General features: G+C 48.1%; 1 protein-coding gene across 1 annotated transcript in view; it reads left to right on the top strand.

Moving 5' to 3' along the window:
- The window catches only part of LOC116660862, a 48830-nt gene extending 38882 nt beyond the window's left edge, over positions 1 to 9948 (top strand). Inside the window, exons 2-5 of the mRNA XM_032471208.1 lie at positions 7650 to 7687; positions 7846 to 8220; positions 9332 to 9414; positions 9696 to 9948. Coding sequence (XP_032327099.1) covers positions 7650 to 7687; positions 7846 to 8220; positions 9332 to 9414; positions 9696 to 9739 — 540 coding nt within the window. The 3' untranslated portion in view covers positions 9740 to 9948. The remainder of the gene's footprint in view (positions 1 to 7649; positions 7688 to 7845; positions 8221 to 9331; positions 9415 to 9695) is intronic.
- Positions 9949 to 22157: the final 12209 nt, after the last annotated feature.

Here is a 22157-nt window from a genome sequence, read left to right as displayed (position 1 = left end):
CCCCCTGTGCCTTTAGAAATGCTTTACGATCTGCCCAGAATGCGTGCCTCTGTCTTCAGTGGGAGAACTCCTCATCCGTCGCAGCCCATCTCAGATGCTTCCTCCTCCTTGAAGTCACTCCTCTGGCAATGAGTCCACCCGTACCTAGTGAGGCCTCCATTATATTTACTCGTTCATGAGGCCAGGGACTCATTAAATACCTGCTACGTGCAGGTCACTGTTCCAGGTGTGGGGGATACAGAGGTGAACGGTCCCTAATCCCATGAAATTTCAAATTTACTGGAGGGAAGAAGCTCAATCAACAGGTAAGCAATTAAAGAAGCTATTTCAAACTCTTTAAAAAAAAAAAAAAAAGCCCTCTGCCATCATGTTGTATGCAGACAATGTAAGTACAAAAAAAGCACAATTAGCTGCCTAACTGCGCCGCCTCCCCCAGGCGGGCCTGAGAAGGAGCCGATTTGGGGGCCAGGCTCCGGGTTAATTTGTGGCAGTGCCTGGGGTAAGTCCCTCGCTCCTCTGGTGCCCCAGTTCCTCCCCTGGGGCAGAAAATATCAAGGTTAACAATGTGGTCTCCAAACCACAGGCTGGGTGGAGCTGGGGCCCAGGATCATGATTATTAAGCTCTGCCTGATGCCAGGATGAAAGGCAGTCTATAAAAACACCGGTACTATTAGGGCAGAGGCGGGTCAAGTCCAGGCTACCGCCGGTGGCTGGAGAAGGCCTGGGAGTTCTTCTACATGAAAGTGTCACTGCAGAGGTGAGCTGGGATCAATCAGTACTGTCATTAGTCCTCCGTTTGCCAGCTTGCTGGGTGTTCCCCAGGAGGACAGCTTAGAAGCATCCTCCAGTGCATCTTAGAGAAAAATCTCATGGTCCTAACCCCAAAAAGCCCCAGCTCCGGCCCACTATTCTGATTCCTCTGGATTAGCAGGAATTGTAGACCTACTACGTGCCAAGCACTTCCCCCATGAGGTGTGCAATAGACCGTTACAGCAACAACCCTGAAGGTTCAGTGCTCTTGACTGGTGGGTTCTCGACTGGTGGGTTCAAGAAACAGAAGCCCAGGTCGGGGCAGTGGTGGGGGTGGTTAACCAAGCCAAATTCACATGGCAAGTCTCAAGTTCCTTCCCCCACGTTCCACACTTTCGGGGGCTTTCCTCACATACCATCTCCTGAGCAGTGCTGATCCTTGAGTGGCAGCTGAGGCCAAGAAAGAGCAGAAAAACCACCACTTAGGAACCTTATCCTCTTATGTTTTTTCCTCCCCTCTTGCTCTCTCTGATGGATTCATCTCCTCTGTTTCTCCAAGGGCCTTCTGGTTTCTGCCGCCTGCGGAGACATCCCACATCTTTCTCAAGATCACAAGGTGACAGGATCTTACCAGCCCTCAGAGAAACAGCACTTTTGAGGGTGCGAGGGCTGGGAAGAACGTGTCTGTGTACAGACTCAGGGAACACTGCGGAGTTCCAACTTGAATTGTCCTCAATTCACCTGTCAGATGCCCCAAGGCTGCCATGGCTACTGGGAACACCCTACATTAAGAGCCGTGCTGCCTGGGGTTGGAAGGAGGCCCTCCCATCTCTTGAGAACCATAACTCAGTTTTCTCATCTGTAGAGGGGGAACAACTAACTTCCTTAAGACTGAGAGCAAGAGAAACAACAAGGGCCTCCTAGACAGCACAGGGAACTATATTCAATTCCTTGCAATAACATATAATGGAAAAGAATCTGAAAAGAAAAAATATATACGTATGTACACATGTAGCTGAATCACTTTGCTGTACACCTAAAACTAACATTGTAAATCAACTACACTTCAATTAAAAAAATTTTTTTTAAAAAAAAGCATGAGAAAATGCTTATTTCTCTTTGTAATTTTTTAATTGCCTCAAGCTGGAGGTATTCAGCTATGGCTGATCAATTCACTCATTTATTCAATAAATATTTTATTTTGAGCCCCTACAGTATGCCCAGAGCGGCTTTAGGCCCTGGAGATAAAGTCGAGAGTAAGACACATTAAGTATCTGTGTCCAGAGAATCCCCAGCTCCCTCCAGATTCTCCAAGAGTTCTATGAACCAAAAAGCTGCAGTAAATCCCTTCTGACCCACAGCCATTATGGGTCCCTCCTGCCTCTATCTCCCCATCTGTAAAATGGGATTAATGACAACCCCCAAGGATAGCATCAGATTAATAAATGAAGAGACCAAGGTGCTTTGAGCTCCCTGAAAAAGGGAGGGGCCGGGAGCTGTGGGGGCAGAGATGCGTCTGCTGCCAGCGAGAAGGCGGCTTTCCTTCACATTCCCGGGAGCCCACCGAGTCTGAAAGGACTCTCTGGTCCCCTGGAGCGAGGCCTGAACAGACTCTGCAAAGGGGCAAGGTCCCAGAGTTATGGACTGAAGGCGGAGAGAGGGTGATGTACACGCATTTACCTCCGGGTCACTGATTCCAACGCAGCCTGGCAGATCTCAACCGAAAGTTACTGCCATCTGCTCCATGACCTCAATCCATTTGCTAACGTGCACATTGCAACTGGCAGCCCCAGCGGGCAGGCTGGCACTGACCGCGGCTGAAAATGGGTCACTCCCAAGAGTCCCAAGGGCTGGCCTGGGCCCTGGATTGGGGTTGGGAGTGAGCAGGGAGGGGCCTGGAACTTTCCATCTGAAACAATAGCTGTAAGAGTGGCATGGGTGAAGGTCTCATCCACCAGGATGCTTTGGAGAGGCCACTGTCATTGCCCCACTCGCGGGAACTGGACGTCAGACAAATCACAGCAAAGCGTGATGCGGCCTAGGGCTCATTTCACAGGACAATAAAAACTGTTTATTAAGGACCGACCATGTGCCAAGCACATGGAACTGGGTTCATTACCCGAATCACCTCATGCAACTGTCAGCCCAAATCCAGGAGCTACGTATTCTTACTTTCAACTGACAGATGAGAAAACCGAGGCTCAGAGAGGCAAAGATATTGCCCAAAGCCACACAGCCATAGGTGGTGGGCTAGGATTTGAACTCAAGAAGTTTAGTGGGTACAGAGTTTCACTTTGGTGTGATTTTAAAAAGTTCTGGAAAGGGATGGTTGCCCAATTATGTGAATGCACTTAATGCCATGTAAAAATAATTTAAACGGTAAATTTTGCTATGTGCATTTGACTACAGTTTAACTAATTCATCAAAGATATCATTCCCAAGTGAAAAAAAGAGGTAAAATGTACTTTCCCTTGGGACCTGGAAAGTCCACTTTGAGATATAATAATGAACAAGTGGAAATAACATACATGATCATCCACAGGGGAAGAACTAAATGGGACGTATTCATCCCACACAGCACTACAGAGCAGCAAAAACACAACCGGTCTGTATTACTAATATGAAAAATCTCTTAGGAATGTTGTTAAGCAAAAAAGAAAAAAAAAAGCAGACATCTCTATACAGTATGAATCAATGTATGCAAACACACATATACACTCAGAAAGCACCATTTATTTTCTGCAAGTTGTGCTTGTTTTGAAAACATAAATTTGCTCCATCATGATTGATGTATTTGGGAACAATCTGAGCATAACCGAATTTTGTGTTTGCTCATGCATGGTTTCATCCACAAGAAACACTGGGTCAACGCAGAAAATTGCACCCAGCTGAACTGACCACACAGGAACACACGAAACAAACACCCCCCACCCCCCCACCCCCACCTCCAACCCCTTCCAGCTGCCTCGGTGCACCGTGGGTGCTGGAGCCACACCCATCCACACCTGAGCTACCACTTTCTGATTTCAGACAGCCTCCTTCTACCCATCCACAAGAATTCACAACCTGCAACCCTCCTGGCATCACTTCCACAAGGGAAGTTCAGGACTCTGCCAGAGTCAAGATCATAGTTGTTACAGCATTTAAGTCCTTCCTAACCATTTAACATGTGTAAAACTGCACTATCGTTCTTATAAGCGTCCTTTTTTTTTTTTTAACGTGTTACTGACAAGGTTTTTGAGTGTGGCCCCCTTCCCTTATTCTTTTCATAAGCCCTGCGGTTTGTACTGCGAGATTTTGCACAGTGCCGTAACTTTAGGAATACACATGCTACGTTATAGCAGAACTGACTGTATGTACATTTTTTTCTAATATAAACACACATATACATATGTGTATGTGGATAAATTAAGTCAAAATTGATAAATCGATAACAGTGAGCTTATCACTGGGGTGGGGAAGTCGGAGGAAGTGGTTAGAAGGATGTGACTTTTCTATGTATAGGTTTGTTTTGTTTTGTTTTGTTTTTGACAAGAAATGTCATTAATTTTAATTGTGTAGCTAAAATTTTTCATTTAAAGAAAAGGGATTCACTGTTTCTACACCCATGATCATAACACCACCACACACAAGAGCCAAGAGGTGGAAGCAACCCAGATGTCTACTGATGGAGAAACGGATAAACAAAATGGGGTCTATCCATACAATGGAATAGGATTCTGCCTTAAAAAGAAGGAAATCCTGTCACATGCTACATGGATGAACCTTGAGGACGTTATGCTCTGTGAAACAAGCCAGACACAAAAGGACAAATACTGTCTGACTCCACTTCTGTGAGCTTCCTAGTGTTATCACATTCAGAGAGAAAGCAGAAAGGTGGCTAGCAGGGGTCAAAGGGAGTTAGTGTTTAATGAACACCAAGTTTCAGTTTTGCAAGATGAAAAGAGTTTTCAAGATCTATGGCACAAGAAGGTGAATATACTTAAAACTACTGAAAATGATTAAGATGGTAAATTTTATGTGTTTTTTTTAACACCATTACATTAAAAAAATCCACATTGACAAACCAATATACTACATGAAAAGCTGCACTGATAAAGCTACACAGAAAGATATGGAATGGCCCATTTCCTGAAGCTTCTAGAACAATGCTCAGTCCCTGCAAAAGAACGTAAAAGGAGCTGGTTGACTCTGGTTCATCCGCTCACAGGGCTGGCTGGCTGATTGATTGGCGGAGGCATGATGCCCCACCCAGGGGCTTAATTTGAGCCTGGAGTCAGGAGGGCGCCATAAATAACGCGTTAACCACCGACTCCTCGACTCCTCACAGCGCCAGGCATCCAGCAAAGTGCTGCGTGGCTTTGTCCCTCCAGATCTGCTGTGAAACCAGATCCTGCCTGTCATCCACCAAGACGGTGCCCAGAAAATCTACGACCAGGCACACAAGCGGAGAAGCACCGGGGCTGCGGGTCAGCCAGGGCTTCCAGACTCTGTCCCCCTCGCCACCCGCAGATGCCCTCGGTGGCCCTGCCAGCTGCTCCCAGAGAGGCCCAGGGATGAAATGGCACTCCTGCGTGTGTGCGCTGCACAGCGGGGGGACGCAAAAGGCCTGCGCCCACACCCCAGAGGCAGGTGTTCCGCAAGCCTCCCACGCAGGCCTGCCAAAGTCGTCCCCCCTGCCTTCCCGGGGCCCTGAGTGATCCTCAGACGTGCCCTGGGCGACAGCCACTGCTTTCAGCAGCAATCAAACTAATGGCCCGCATCTGCCCACCCTGATGAGCGGGTGGGTCGAGGTGACAGCACTGCCAAGCATTCGTGCTCCCAGCATCTCTGAGCCGTCAGAGGAAGGAAAGAGCACTCTAGCCAGCTCCGTCCCTGCCAAGCGGGCTGGGAAGTGTTGTCTCCTCACTCAGAAACGCCCTTCCCACCTCTTGGCCCTCCTGACTCTCAGGCACTCTTCAAGATTCAGTGAATGCCTCCTCCTCCAGGAAGCCTTCCATGATCGCAGCTCTCCTGCCTCTGCTCTGCCCCATGCCGGGCCAGACAGAAGCCCTTTCAGGCGTATCCCCCCGTACCCAGCCCCCTGCTTGGCACAGAGGAGACTGGTTAACGGATGCTAAACAAGAATGGGAAGGAAGATGAGGTCTTCTCAGGGCTGAGAGTCAAGAGTAGGAGGATCTTAAAGCCAGAAGATATTTTAGTGGGACCTATGGGCATCACCATTTTCTACGCTGCTTACCCTTTCTTGAGAATCTGATCAAAAGCCATTTCCTTAAAGGCACATGTTCATTCACACTCATACACAAAATGTTCAGGGACCATTCTGACAAAGTTGAACACAGTTACCACGCGATCCAGCAATTCCACCCCAAGTTACAGACCCAAGGGACATGAAGGTACACGTCCACGCAAAAACGTGCGTGTAAATGTCCGTAGCTGCATTATTCACGCTAGCCAGCAGGTGGAAATAACCCAAACCTCCACCAACGGATGAACGCATAAACAAAATGCAGTGTATACATACAACAGAATGTTATTCAGTCCTAAAAAGAAATAAAAGTACTGATACGTACTTCATCGTGGATGAAGCTCAAAAAACATGATGCTGAGTGCAAGAAGCCAACCACAAAAGGCCACATATGGTAGGAGTCCATTTGCGTGAAATGACCAGAATCGGTAAATCCACAGAGATGGAGAGCAGACAGGTATTGGCCAGGGGCTGGGGGGAGGGGCATGACTGCTTGAAAATATTTGCTCTTAAATACTCAGGAAAAAAATATTTGGAACTAGACAGAGGTGGTGGTTGCAAAACACTGTGGATGGACTAAAGGCTACTGCATTGTTTTAAAATGGTTAATTTTATGTTACGTGAATCTTCCCTCAATTAAAAAAAAAAAAAATCCAGGGACCTTCAAGTTCATTCCTATAGGCATCTTCTCTTCCAGACCCCCAAATGAAGGACCCAGAGTAACATCATTCTTTTTCTTTCATGGTTGGAGATATGAAAGTCCAGAGAGGAAACAGAAGTTGCTTCTGCTCTTAGATCTGGAACTGGGGGTCCCTGACTCCCCATCCACTGCTCTTTCCGCGTCTCTCCAAGATGTTTCTCACGCCCTGCTCACCTCTCAGACACCTGTGTTCCCTGAATGTTTTCTTTCTCTAAACCTCAGTTTCTCCCTATATACAACTGGAAGTTTGGCCAAGACATATTTATTATATGTCTGATGGTAGTATCTGGATGAGCAGTAATTCATTTTTATTCTAACAGTTGTCGTTTTTAACAAGCACAGGAAAAAAAAATACACTGAGCAAATCAAACCATAAGTAATAGAGACTAAAGGATGTGTGTATAAATGTTTCCCCCTTTTTCTTAACTTTCCATTAATGCTTGTTTTTCTTTTCAAAAAGAAAAAAGAAAAAAAGCTCACATTTGACACACAGAAGCCAGAGGGCTTGAAACTGCCCGTATCCTTTATTGGTAAGGAAACTCATGTTGGCTAGCCTTAAAATAGATTTTTTTTTTTCAAGTGAGTCAGTTTAGAGGAAAATATTAAGAAAATAATCCTACAGGTGGTGTAATCATGGAAAAAAGGGCTAAGAACGAACGTGACTAATTACAGTTCAAGACTGGCTGAATGGCAGCTGTGACATTCTACGACCCCATGACAAGCTCTGGGCGTCCCCTGCTCCTGGCATGGTTGTTTAGGGTTTCGGCCTCAAACACATCAGTCGAGACTGACAACGAGGCAGGTGGGGCCCTGAGAGGCCTTCTCTCTGGCAAACATGCGAAGCTTTGTCTCCGAATCGCTCCATGCTCCTTACTCTGGGTGATCCGCAACCTTGGGACCCATCACTGACCTGCCCACTTCCCCCTGTTGGCCCCTCTTCTTGCCTCCCAGGATACCTGGACCATAAAGCCGTCCTTCAACGCCAAGCAGTGGGCCAGCTGCCCCGCTGAGAGGGAACTTTAACGGAAGGGTATAGGTGTATCCTATTCTGGGGGATGTCTACATTTAAACCGTGTCCCCAGAAAGGTCTTTAATTGAAGCCCCGGGGCATACCTCTCTGATGGTGGAATTTGAGGCCATGTGACAGGTGGTACGGGGAGACATTTTTGAACTGCGGGGGCCTTGCCAACATCTTCCAAGCACACCCCCGAGGCAGCTGCCGTCTTGTCCCACATTTGGACAAGCACGTGGTCCCTTTCCTGGACAAATTCATCTGGTGGGAGGGGGGCAAGTTCAGCCTGGCTGAGCTGGCTGACAGCTCCCAAGTCCTCCGCAAGTTACCCTGCCACACACCCTCTCCCCTCCACACGTTCAACCAAGCTCTTGATGGAGCTGAAAGAACACAGACCTTGGAGCCAGAAAGACCTGAGTTGAAGTTCTGGCTCTCACTCCCCAGCTGTGTGGCTCAGGGTTCAGCCCTTCACCTCTCTGAGCCTCCGGACTGCCTCACCTCCAACACGAGGTGAGTCATCCCAACTTTGCAGGTTACGCTTAGCACATAGTAGGTGCTCGGTCAGCAGTTAAGTATTATTTTAAGGAAAATATGAATTCTTTTTTAGACAGAGCCCCTTGAACTGAATGGCTTGGGAACTAAAAATAGACACAGACCAACAAAATATAATCTGTGTGTGTATGTATGTGTGTGGGGGGGTGCTGAGCGACAGGAAAAAAATTAATGGATGGACTGGAAAACAGAAAAGAACATCTCTCTCAATACTTGTTTGTACTTTGGGGGACTGAACCAGCCAACAGTATTACTTACTCCAGAAATTAAATTCAAAGCTATGCATCATGTAGCCCAGGGCCCAGGTCACCTCTCCCCCGAGGACATCCCCGCCTCCGCCCCTGACCACAAACAGGGGCACCTCTCTGTCCCGCCTCTGAATTCAGTTTGCAAAAGAGCCCAAGTGAGAAGCGAAAAGGAGGGCAACTTCAGAACAGGCTGTTAGATTTAGCCAAGCAACTGGTCTCCCCCCGTCGCTAATTAAGTTAATCCGGTGGGTTTGTCTTTTCTTTTTCTTGCCTGATTTCCTCCCACGGAATCAGCCTGGACATTAGAGAAGAATGTGCCTGGTAACACCACCACGCAGGCCTTCCCTTCAGCTGACAAAATGCATTAGCGCCAGAGGGGAGGAGACGTCTCCCCCGTCTCCCCCGCAAAAGGCACGCACGACACGAGTCATAAAAACCCTGTTTTGTTCTCAGCTGACCAGCCAGTGCATGTGCCCGGGTAAGGAGATAGACTTTCTGCAGGGCTCCCCCTCCCTCTCCCCCAGCATCTCCACCACCCGCCCCCTTCTCATGTTTGGGCCGTTTTGATCTGTCATAACATTGTGTCTGTTTATCCGAAATATTTCCCCTCAAAACGCTTGTTTCTTCAACCTGACTGACATGTTGATACAGCTCCTGACAGCTGAGTGACTCCGATTGAAATAAAATGTAAAGTAAACACATTTGCATACAGTTTACATACGGCCTGGGTCTGAGGAAGGAGAGGAAGTAAGGAGATTGAAATCGGAATTTCTTATCTTGCATCGCCTGGCCTTGGGGTCCCTCCCTTTTCTTTTTTCCAGCTCTCTGCTCCTGGAATGCCCCAGGACGTCAGGCATGGGCCCGCCATCGGGGTTGGAAAAACTTCCTCGGGAGTTCTTCCTCGGTGGGTACGTTTGAAGGCCTTCGCAATTTTCTTTGGAAATGTCTTCTCCGATGTTTCTCCAGATCTGAGGGTCACAGTCCGAGTGAATGTGAACAAGGGAGTTCTGGGCGTTTTGGGTGGCAACCCTCCCTTCTTTGAAGCTGTTTCTCTAAAATGAGGGAGTTGCACTGACAATGATCTTCCATGTATTCCTTCTCAGATATTCACAAATGCCACTCTTAGTCCTTAAGATGGCCTGTCACACCCTGAGCCTCACTTCTTATCTCCCCCTACGTCCTTAGGAAATGGACTTCTGACTTCTTCCTGTCTCAGCCTGGGTCCCTAAATGTGGATTTCCCAGCTAATTGCAAAAGAAAACATAGATGAAGCAAGAAATAAACCTTGGCTGATGTAATCCACAGATACTTTGGGATTATTTGTTACTGTAGCACAACCTGGACCATCCTGACTGATACAACAACCAACCTTTCTTAAACAGCTCCTTGCTGTGCTTTACCCCAGAACAAACCAAATAAAGTTGCTCATATGAGAACTCTACCTAACTCCTCACTCCTTCTCTGCTGTCACAAAGGAAATCATAAAGTAGCACTCAGAACATCCAGGGATAGCCAATGCCTCCAGCATAAGCCTGTGGCAAACACCATTAACTGAGTATAGCACCTTTTCTCACGAAGCCTCACACAGCCTCAGAATCCTACTCAACACAGCCCTCCAAGTACCTGCTACAATGATCAGAACTGACTCTCAAGACGCCACTTGTCAAAGGGGAAAGGGTGGGAAGGGATAAATTAGGGGTTGGGGATTAAAAGATACACACTACTATATATAAAATAGATAAACAACAAGGACCTACTGGAGAGTACAGGGAGCTATTATCAATTTCTTGTAATAACATATAATGGAAAAGAATCTGAAGAGAAAAACTATATATGTATGTATGTATAACTGAATCACTTTGCTGTACACCTGAAACTAACATTGTAAATCAACTTCACTTGAATTAAAAAAAAAAAATGCCATTTGTTTCCAGTCTCTCATCTCACCTAGTGTTTCTCAAAGTGGGGTTCCTGGAACAGAGGTGACTGTTGAGCAGGGAACCTGTTAGAAATGCAAATTCTCAGGTCCCCTCAGAGACCAACTGAGTCAGACACCTGGCGGGTGTGGCCAGTAACACCAGCCTGCACTGGATCACAAGAGCCACAATGGGAATATTTACATGGACACTGGCGAAACATCAGGGCTTCTCCTCCACTACCCCCACATCAATCACAGGAAGCCTGGGATTAAGCATTTACCAGCCCACCATTGGATGGAGCCCAGAAATTTGTGTTTTAAAATGTTCTGCAAGTGATTCTGAAGCACACAAACGCTCAGCAACCAATGCCCTGGGGGTGGGGGTGGGGAAAGGTCAGCGGGTAGAATGCGCAAGAAGTCCTGGGTTCAATCCCCAGTACCTCCATCAACAAAATCCAAAAAACTGGCATAAAAAAGAACCACCGCTCTACATAAAAAAAAAAAAAAAAAAAAAAAAAAAAAATCAGTGACCCTCAACTGGAATTATCTGGGCAGCTTTTAAAAATATACTCATGTTAGGGCCCCGACATCTCAAACCAGTGAGATCTGAATCTTGGGGGCAGGACCCTTGGGAATTTCTCATGCGCAGTCAAGTTTGAGATCCACCAGCCCAAACCGTGCTTCTCAAGCTTTAACACGTGTGTGCAACTCCTGGGGATCCTGTCGAAAGAGCAGGTTCCGATTCCCCAGGCAGCTCGTGCTGTTAGGGCCGAGGACCGCACTTCAAGTAGCCAGGCTGTAAACCCCCCCTTCTACTGCCCCTGCTCCCGGCAGTCATCCTCCCCAGAGCCCATCTACAGATGCACCTGGATCCTTCACCCTCATCAGGACAGCCCGGGACGACCACAGAGCAGGTTTGACTCACCTGCCCACCATGTGGGCGCATCTCAAAATGGGTATGTACATAGCTTGTAAAGAAAGTCCTTTTCCAGGACCCAAACTGCCCTCCAGGTGATCAGAGCCACAGTCACACCACGCCTGGAGGTTGGCAGAGGTTGGCATGGGGCAGGCGGCCACCCTGCGGATGCAAAGCCTGGTCAACTAACCCTCCCTGCCCCACCCCGCTTCCTGCTTCTCTTCCAAGGCCCTCTGCTCATAGGTGGGGCCGGGTGGCAGGGAATTTTTTCTACACTCTGCCCACTCTCCAGGGACCAGCTTGCAAGCAGGATGGACAGCCAGTAGCTGGTCTTACCATCACACCACTGGCCGGAAACCTCTCTCCTAGGAAAGGAAGGTGAGGGCAGCCTCAGACCCTGTGAGCGACACCAGATGAGAAGGCAGAGAAGGGAGGTCTGAGGAAGCATTCTAAAATTATTTAATCATGCCATCAGGAATGTGTCAAGCGGTCTGTGCCTGTCACACCTCCTGGCCTTTTCCCGTGCTGTTCCCCGCGCCCAAGACGCCTTCCCAATTCTTCTCCTACACCAAAATCACCATCCTCATCCTCATCCTACCAAACAGGAACCAAGCATCTTAAATGGGCCACAGACTGGGCTGAGAATTTTACACGGATTAGCTCACAGCCATGCCACCAGGGATTACCGTTGGCCCTTTATAACAGATCAGGAAGCAGGGGCTTGGTGAGGAAAAGCAGCTGCCCAAAGCTGCATCACAAGGCTCAGAGCCAGGATCTAAACCCAGGTCAACTGGATTCAAGGGTCAATGCACTTACTAGAGCCCTAGAAGATAGTCCAAGCATTCTCTCTTCTAAGATTTTTTTCCAGGGTTATTCACTCGCAAACACACGGGCCCTCCTATGTGCTCCCACAGCCCAGTGTGTGTTCTCTCTCTCACGGCCCTTGCTGCACGACCTTACTTTGCACCTCAGGGCCGTTGCACTTGCGGTTCCTTCCACTTGGAATGGAATGTTCTTCTCCAGTGAGACTTAGGGCTTCACCTCATCCAAGTTGGTATTCAGTTTCCTAGGGTTGCTGTAACAAATGACTACAAACTTAGTGGCTTAAAACACCACCAGAAAACTATTCTTCGAGGAAAGAAAAAGAACCAGACGCACAGAGAGAAATGAAGACATGAGGCCACATGGTCGTAAAGAGACAAAGTAACATCTGATCCTGAACTGCAGTTCCTCATTCTGATCTGTTCTCACCTTGCTACACAGCCTCAGTTTGTTGGGGATTTTGTTTCTTATAAATAAAAAACCCTGATTAAGACGTTAATGATTATCTCTGGAGTAGGCTGGATAAATCTTACTTATGTCTGCCCAGGAATCTTTTCCATCCCATTTCTTCTGGCCCCTTGACTGTCTATTGGACACATTCTCCTCCAGGCCTGGTCCATCATAGGCCTGATCCACACAATGATAGTAACTGGCAAGGAAGGTCACATGACATGCCTAAAAGGGGGCCGGTCAGAGCCCTTCCCTGCGATTCACACACCGATGCTGGGAAGAAGACTCCTTCTCTTCCCATGAGGATCAAGGAGCTGTCTGAAGACACTGGAGGCCATTTCTCCCACCACATGGGTGCGGTCTACACTGGGAGCCTGAGAAAATGACCCAGGCAGAGACAAACACAAGCGAGAGAGGAAGAGGGGAAGGCAGAAAAAGAAAAGGGGGAAATTAATTCTGATTTCAATTCTAGGTCCTGATTCCTGCCTTTCTTCTTCCCATGATGTAAGGTATCCTAGTCTCCTTTCAGGGATGAAAATGGTTAAATCCTTTTTCAGGACTTAACGCTGATGGAATCTGCATTTCTATTCATTCAAACAGGTATATTCGTACACAAACGTTCATAGCAGCATTACTCATGGTAGGTAAAAGGTGGAAACCCTCCCCCCCCAGTGTTCATGGACAGATGAATGGATAAACAAAATGTGGTATTTATGTACAACAGAACACGTACAACGGAATACACACACCAGGGAAGGAGAAATTCTGACACCTGCTACAACATGGATGAACCTTGATGTTATGCTAAGTGAAATTAGCTGGTCACAAAAGGGCACCTACTGTATGATTCCACTTGCAGGACGGACCTAGTGCTGTCAAGTTCACAGAGACAAAGGAGAAGCACGATGGCCGTCAGGGGCTGAGGGGAGGGAGGAGTGGGGAGTTCGTGTTTAATGGGAACAGGCTTTCAGTTCCAGATGACTGACAAAGTTCTGGAGATGGTTGCCCAACAACAGAAATGTACTTAATGCTACTAAACTACACATTTATAAATAATGAAAATGGTAAGTTGATGTTATGTATACTTGACCACCATTTTTTTAAGTAAGAAAAAAAATTCCACACATACATCCATCCATGATCCACTGAACTCCTAACACCAAATGCCCTCCTGGCAGTCCCCCCCACTATGGCTCACCCCATGGGCAGAGTGGAGGGAGAGGCAAATGAGGCCCCCTCCGTGGCTGGCCCCCAAGACCCGCATCTTCCAAGAGCACTCTGGGTTCAGCCAAGCCCCAAGCCCATTTCGCCTGCAGCCCTCCATTCCGGCCATAATGAAATTACGCGTGCGCGCTTACAGGGAAAGGGAGCGGGTATGGTTCTCATTTATTTGCGCTCAGCGCCTCAGAACCCAGTGGGGTAGTCGCTGTTTGATGTCGGAGGCACCCCGCAAGGCCTCTGCATCATCAGCCTCCATTTCCCTCAGTAACAAGAAACCAAGGTTCACTCGGACTAAATTGTCTTGAAAGTCGGAGCAGAGAAGGGGTTCCAAACATGCAGCTTGCCAAAGAAATGCATTCCCTCATGCAAAGTAGGCATGAAGTAAGGATCTGGTTCCTGGGACCCCAGGGCTTCCCACGGAATTCAGAAATTCAGACTTCTCCCCCAGATCTCAGGAGCACTGTGGTACAGAGTCATTTAGGAAGAGAACACACAGAAAGGACCTTGACCAAGAACTTACTATGATGTCTGGGACCTGACAGGTGTTTGCTCCATAAAACCCCATTTTCCTGCTGGGGAAACGAAGCTCGGAGAGGTAAACAGAATGGATTAAGGCGTTAAGTGGAGCTTCAACTTGGATCGGGCTGATGCCAGCGTCTATGTTATCTCAGCTTAAGCACCTGTTGGAGTAACTGTGGCTGTCACAAATCACCCCCAGCCTGTCACGTAAAACCACCACCATTTCGTGATGTTTGCAGATTCTACGAGTCAGAAATTTAGAAAAGGTAGAGCAGGTTATTATGAGTTGAAATGTGTCCCCCCAACAAAGAGATATGTGGAGGCCTTCACCCCCAGTATCTCAGAAAGTGACCTGATTTGGAAATAGGGTCTTTACAGAGATCATCAGATTAACATGAGGTCGTTAGGGACATCTTATCAATAGGACTGCTGTCCTTATAAAAACAGGAAATTTGGTACACTATTGGTGGGATAGTAAATTGGTACATCCAGTATGGAAAACGATATGGAGGGTCCTCAAAAGTTAAAAATAGAACTACCAGATGGTCCAGCAATCTCACCTCTGGGTATTGACACAAAGAAAACAAACACTCTAATTTGAAGAGATATATGCACACCAATGTTTGTTGAAGCACTATTTACAATAGCCAAGCTATGGAAGCAACCTAAGTGTCTGCTGTCAGATGACTGGATAAAGAAGACATGGGCTATATATACACAATAGAATATTACGCAGCCATAAGAGAAATTAAATCTTGCCATTTGTGACCGACATGGATAAATCCAGAGGGAACCACGCTAAGTGAAATAAGTCAGAGAAAGAAAAATACCATAAGGTCTCGCTTCTAGGCGAAGTCTAAGAAACAAAAAAACAAATCAATACCCAATGACTCGGCAGCAGTCTTAAGAATGCAAGTGTTCTTTCCTGCTGCCACTTGGGAAGAAGGCCCAGGCAGCGTGGGGACAGGCTGGGATCTTCCCGGCGGGTGTCATTCTGCGTGGCTCCACTTCAAAAGCGGATTTCCCCCCAAGGGGCCCTCTTTTCATCACTGCTCCTGAGACTAAAAGGTGTCCCTTTATTGCATCAAGCGCCCAGGCTCCAAGGCCAACGGGCACGAGGGCTGGGCCGCCCCGCCCAGCCGTGACCTTACGGAATGCCCTTTCGCCGAGGTGGGAGCTGGCAGAGCAGGCCCAGGGCACAGGGTTAGGCCCTGATAACCTGAGATCAAAGCAGCCTGTCAGCAGTGTCAGCTGAGAGGCCGCCAAGACAAGCGACGCAGGCAGCTTTATCTCCCGGCTGGCCCGGGAGCCGGGGCGGGCAAAGCACCACGGTTCCCGGAAACTATTTCTGGAAGGGCCAGGAGGGAGCCGACGGTGCCCTTACTCGCGGCCCGCAGGCTCGGGGTCTGTCTGCTGCAATCTCGCTCACCCCGCGTGGTTTCCTCCGTCCCACGTTTTAGTTCTTTCCTGCTCTTTCGGCCCCAGTTTTCCATTCTCGTACGTCCACATGCACACACGCAATAAAGATCGTTTTCTCTGCCCGCAATTCCTGCTCTCACTTTCCCTCGTTCACACACAGAAGACGGCGTTGCCCTCGCCTCCCTGCCAACACACACACAGCTGCCTCTTTCCCTCCTGGCCTCTTCCATTCCCGCGCATAACCAGTTCTCTCCCACCTTTCTTTACACCCATGTGCTTCCTCACACGTGCACACGCACACACTCACACCTGCCTGGGTTCCAATCTCCAAACTCTCTTAAACCAGAATCCAAAGACAGCTGCCAATTAAAACAATAAAAAACTCCTCGCCTTCCTTTCAGTTATTATGAACTCTGGGACCATTTCCACCAGCTGATGCCTGGATTTTTTTTTTTTTTTTTTTTTTCCCTTTCCCCTTCAAGGTGTTGACCTCTTTGTTTGCAGCTGGAAGAAACCCAGCCACTGTTCTTGCTCCAGCTGTGGCCTCTGTCAGCTGGGCGGCCCACAGGTGGCCGGTTTCAAACACGTCAACTGTAGCCCAGTTATCTCGGCGCTTTTTAAAAGGAAAAGGGGAGGGGGTGATGTCTACCCTCCCAATATATTATGAGCAATTCCAGAAACTTCCGCACACCGAAAGTTTGAATTTCCCTCTCTACGCTTAAACTCATACTTGGTCTCTTCCCCAGGGCCCCAGCCTGGCTGCAGGAAGACAGAGAGAGAGGGACGTTGATGTGCTTGCTACTTTCTGCCCTAAGCATCTGTAGGCTTCAGAATGCCATCAGGGCAGCTGGGCTGGTAGAATGGGAGACATAGCAGGAAGGGGAGACAATTGTTCGGGGAGTCCCGCCACTGCCCCAAGACAAACGGAGGGAAAGATGCATCTACCGAGCCCCTGCTGTGCGCTGGGTACCTTGCCAACCTGTGCTGGGAGATGTTGTCCTTTGAGAGGCGGTGGGTCCCGCCCTCAGCACAGCGCCAGACGCACACTAAACACTCAATACTTGGAAAATATGTTTCTCTCTCTCTCCCACTTATTTTTTTTTTTTAAACCATCTTCCCAACCCTCTTGGATGGCTATCCACATTTGGTAAATGAGGAAAATGAAGCTCAGAGGGGTTGGGTGACAACCGCTTAAAACACAGCCTGTAAATCGGCCCGCGTCTCCCTCTCCTCTTTCTGCCCACCAGGTAGCAACACGGTGCACTGGGGGAAACCGTGTTACATCCTTTTGCTTTTTCCACAGAAGGATGCAAACTCCTAGTTTTGGAAATGGGTTTTTCCTAGCTTCTTTCAGACCTGGTTAAATCCAAATTTCCGAGTATAGACCCTGAAAGGGCTCGCACAGATGCCTAGGACCCAATCACCCGGGTTGTAGAGCAAAAGCAAACTGCACCAAGAGCAAGAACAGAGGAGCTGTATGATTTTTACCTACCCTCCTCAGGGTAACAACTTCTCCATGTTGCTTTGGGGAGACGAGCCTTCTTTTACTGGAATATAATCATAGCGGAGCGGTCCGGCATGACGTCACTACCGGAGGGCGGAGCCTAGGGCCCAAGCTCAGCCAATCAGACGCTCCCCCCAGGAATTCACACCTGAAACTGCTTCTGAAGTTCGCAGCCCCTTGATGGTCTTCAGCTGAGTCTATTAATTCCTGCTACCCGGCGCCCCTAGCTCCTGTGTTTTCAGAGACTTTGTACCCCCCCCCCCATATCCTTCCAGTAAATTCCTTCTTTGCTTAAGTTAATGAAAGTCACTTTGGGTGCTTGCAGAGAACTCTAAGTGCTACAGGAAGGCACGCAGCCAAACTCACCCAGCAAGGCAGTGGCGGAGAGACTGGAATCTTCTGAATCCCAGTTCATTCCTTCCTCTAGTGCCTGGAAGGATCTGAGTGGCTTGATTCTTTCACCCTCCACATTGCGTAACAGCTCTGAGCCTCAATTTCCATAACTGAAAAAAAAATGGGAATATTAATTAGATCAAACGCTATGAAACTGCAAGTTTTACAGCTCAAAAAGGTGGGGGGGGGGGCAAATATATTGGCAATATCATACTAAACGTGTCCAGATCCTAATTCCAATTCATTGGGAGGCAGGTTTCCCCACACCACCAAGCAATTCTCTGACACCAGCTGGGTGTCCTACGATTTAACTCAATTCTACGCAGAGACAGGGTCAAATTCCACAGGTTGAGGGCTCAATCCCACAAGACTCCCCGCCCCTCCCCCTGCTTCAGGTTGTTACTTGGGCTTCTGATGGACCGGCTACAAACTGGGGGTTCCAACAACCCCCTCCAGCTCAGAATCCTAATCTCAAATCCAGGTTGTCACCTGTACTTTTGACCAATTGGCTATAAATCAGAGGTTCCCGCCTCCCCCTCTATGGGTTCGCTTAATTTGCTAGAGCAGCTCACAGAACTCAGGAAAACCCTTTACTCACTAGATTATCAGTTTATCCTAAAAGCATGTAACTCAGGAATAACCAGACGGGAGAGATGCGCAGGGCAAGGCATGTGAGGGGAGGCCTGAGGCTTTCGCGCTCTCAGGAGGCACCCTCCTTCCCAAATCTCCATGGGTTTGCCGCGCCAAAAGCTCTTGGAACCTTCTTCTCTTTAGGTTTTTATGGAGGCTTCACCACACAGGCATAATTCATTAAATCATTGGCATCTCACTTCACTCTCTAGCCCCTCCCCACTGCCCTGGAAGTTGGTGGGTGGGACAGAAAGTTCCAACCCTCTAATCACTAGGTTGGTCCTCCAGGCAATCAGCCCCCATCCTTAGGTGCTTCTGAAAGTCACCTTATTCACATAACAAAAGACACCTGTATTGCTCACATCACTGCGGAAATTCCAAAGGTTTTAGGCAAACCGGGAGGAAGACCAGATACATATTTCTTATCATAAATCAGAATATCAGTCACCTATGCCCCACCTTGCCTCACTGCGTGCTCATTCTCAATGGTGTGCAGCTCCTCTCTGAGATCTTTGTCAGAACTGTGGGAATGCAAGGACTTCTGTAGCTCAAAAGGCCAGGAGTGAATTCCAGCCTCAGGCAGGGCCGGAGCCTTTGAGAACCTCCCTCCCTCTCCCTCCGGGTCTCCAGCTTCACATCTCACTTAGATGACTTCCTTCCACACACTCACGCCTCAAGGTGGCAAAGAAGACCCTCAGAAGCTCCAAGCGGACGCCCTCCCAACTGAACCACCCCAGCCAGGAAGGTGTCCCAATTTCTCAGCCATCCTTTTGAGTCCCAGGAATGAATCTCACTGGTTTAGGTCAGTCACATGGCCACCCATGGGCCAATCACTTTAGCCAGGAGTCAGAATGCTCAGATTGGTCAGGCCTTGGTCATGCGCCCACCGTCCTGGGCCTCGGGGATGAGGGTCAGTTTCGCCCAAATTGTCTGGACCCAGAGCAGAGGAGGAGCAGTTTCCAAAGGAAAAAACAGGGGCTGGGAGGGAGGCCAGACCTTGAGGCGTAAAAATTGTAGAAGCCCACGGCCTGTGTCCTGCTGGTTCACAGTGGCATAGCTGCACAGTTGAACGCCCAGATCTGGGTTGTACACACCTGCGTCTGAAGCTGCCTCCATCACTTTCCAGAACCCGGGCAAACGGGCATCTTGTTGACCATCAGTTTCCTCATCTGTAAAGTGGGTAGAAAACTAGTATCAACTCACAGATTTATAAAGATTAGAAAAAATGTAATAAATAGAATAGGACATTTATCACAAAGAAGGTGCTAATAACACAGCTAATAATACTGGTCCTTTGAGAAATCTCAGTTCTCAATGCCCATAAATATCCCAGTTCCTGGCTTCTGGATGAGATTCTCTTGTTTTCCTCTGTCCTGTTTTTTCCTCAGTTATTTGCCACTTTGCCTTTTTTTCCTCCTTGCAAAGATTAAACACACACACACAGACATACACGAGTCCAGCCCAAATAACCCACTCACATAAAACAGAGGAGGAAGTAAAGATCTGTGGAATTCATTTAAATTTAACTATGAGCAACCAGAGACTCGTGTGGTGGAAAACATGCAAAAGGCTTGAAGGAGGAAAGAGGATATTAACACTGTAATTTTCCCAATCATATCGAGACATCTCTTTCAGCCCTAATGACAGGATGCATAGCACATTTGTCAAAAACTGCTACATCTCCAAGCAGAAACCTAATAAATTGAGTTTCTGCTCAGTGACAGGGTAGTCTGAGGTCGCTGTTGGTTTTGTTCCTTTTTTTTTTTTTTTTTTTTTTGCCTTTTTCTCTCCAGGGCAGTTTGTTTGTGTTACCATCTTTGTGGGTTTTCCACCTTGTTCTTCCTTCCACGTGAGTTGGACAGGACCTGAGTCTGCATGGACCAGAAAAGTCCACGGTAAAGCTTCCAGCGGCCCCACGCAGGCCAAGACTGGTTAGGCAGAGAAAGGCTGTGATTTGGTGTCCTACGTGGTCTCTGGTTGAACTGACTTTGGCCAGTGGTGGGCAAAGGGATGATGAAATCTATGGCCAACAAGTGAGAGGAGGACCAATTTCAGGGATATGTCTGGGCACTTCCTTGGGTCTTAAGAACCTAACTTGGAAGCCAGTCTACGATGATTTTCAGTCATGAGCTTGTTCCTGGAATTTCCACTGATATCAGCAGAGCCCCAACAGTGGAAGCTCAGCACCATCAGGGAGCTCTCTGCTGGATAACTTACCCACCTGCCTTCAGGTGTGGCTCTCCTTCCTGCTCTCCAGGGCAACACGAGGGCACCAGCCTCAGAGACACAAGGGACAGCCGGGCTTGGAGGTGCAACGAACACACTAAAACCTCACATCCTTGGATGGATGGGGCATTCAAGAGTGGAAAATCTGAAACTGAGTCAGAGGAGCTTGGATCAATTAGATGCAAGGAAGAGACAGCTGAGGAACTCTTTAAAATATTTTCCAAGCCAGTGGCAGGAGATGAGCTTGGAGAGGGAGATGCGGGCCAGATCTGGAAGGATGTGGGTAGCACTCTGTGAGCATGTGGGGGCCCCTGAAGGGCTGAGAGCAGAACAGTGATGATCAGAGCTGCATTTCAGAGGCTCGCTCCGGCTGCGGGGTAAAGAATGGATGGGGGGAGGGGAGAGTGGAAACAGCTGTCAGAAGGCTCCTGTGGAAATCTAGAGAAGAGAGGGAGGTGGCCTGAGCCAAGACATTGGGTAGAGAATGCAGACAAGTCGACAGCTCCAAGAACTATTCAAGAAATCAGGTTAGAAAGGAAGACCGTCTTAGACAAGAAAGACAAAGGCTGTGCACTTAAAAAGTTTCACCCTAAGGAGAGTTAGTCTAAACTATTTCCCCTACCTTTTGTTCATCTAACAGAAGGGCACGTTGAAATCTTTTTTTTTTCCTTTTAAATTGTGCTCCTGGACCAACTGTGTCTCCAAGTGTCACCTGTTAACATTTTTGTGCGTAGTGCTTAAGCTAGCAGGTTCTGAAATCAGGCCGCCTGGGTGCGGTTATACTATTTAGAGTCTTCATTAGAAGCAGGTACATCTAATAGCTCTCTTTGATGATCTACTCAGTAGGGGAGAAGAATTAAAGGGGTGAGATTCTCCATTTAGCACGCCAATGTCCTGCCCTAAATTAAAAAGGATGTGATCTTAATGCAGCCCTTGGCAGTGGAGTCAGAAAAGCAAAGCTGTGACAGAGAGATGTTGTTCTGTGCAGACAAGAGAAAAAATATTTTCAGGAACCTAAAGCTTAGGGCTAATCTTGAAGAACCACCGAATGGTCCCCTGCCCGCCAGCAAAGGGCACACTTCTTTGCCAGCATGTCCTCAAATACCACCTAATCAACAATACAAGTTGCTAAGATCGTTCCTCCCATGGATCTTCCCCAAACAGGCCGTCCTAAGGCTGAGCAGGGCAGAGATAAAGGGGTAACCATGGTGGGTAAACTCACCATCCTGTTATCAATTAAGAGCTCACCACTCAATCCAGACCCCAAATGGAAACGTTCTACACGGACATGGACTGCCCTTCATGAGTAAGGTGACGGACCATCCCAGTTTGTCTGGGACTTCCAGTGCTAAAATGGGGAGACTCCTAGGCGAACTAGGACGAGATGGTCACCCTGCACCTGAGCCCCACTTGGAGCTCATGTCACCATTTTCAACGGTGATTTCAGAAAACCATATTGACCAAAGTGGGGTCCATTTTATTGGGAAGGAAAAGAAAATCAGTTTGCTCCACTGTATGTGTTCCGCCCACTGTTTCCAATGGAAAGGAAACTGGGAGAGCCACAGTGGTGAGCGCAGGCTCTGAAATCAGACGCAATGGGTTCAAATCCTTGCTGTCCTCTGTACAATG

The sequence above is a fragment of the Camelus ferus genome, chromosome 32 (assembly GCF_009834535.1).
Source record: "Camelus ferus isolate YT-003-E chromosome 32, BCGSAC_Cfer_1.0, whole genome shotgun sequence".
NCBI classification, from domain to species: Eukaryota; Metazoa; Chordata; class Mammalia; order Artiodactyla; family Camelidae; genus Camelus; species Camelus ferus.
This window is presented reverse-complemented; position numbering and strand designations above follow the sequence as displayed.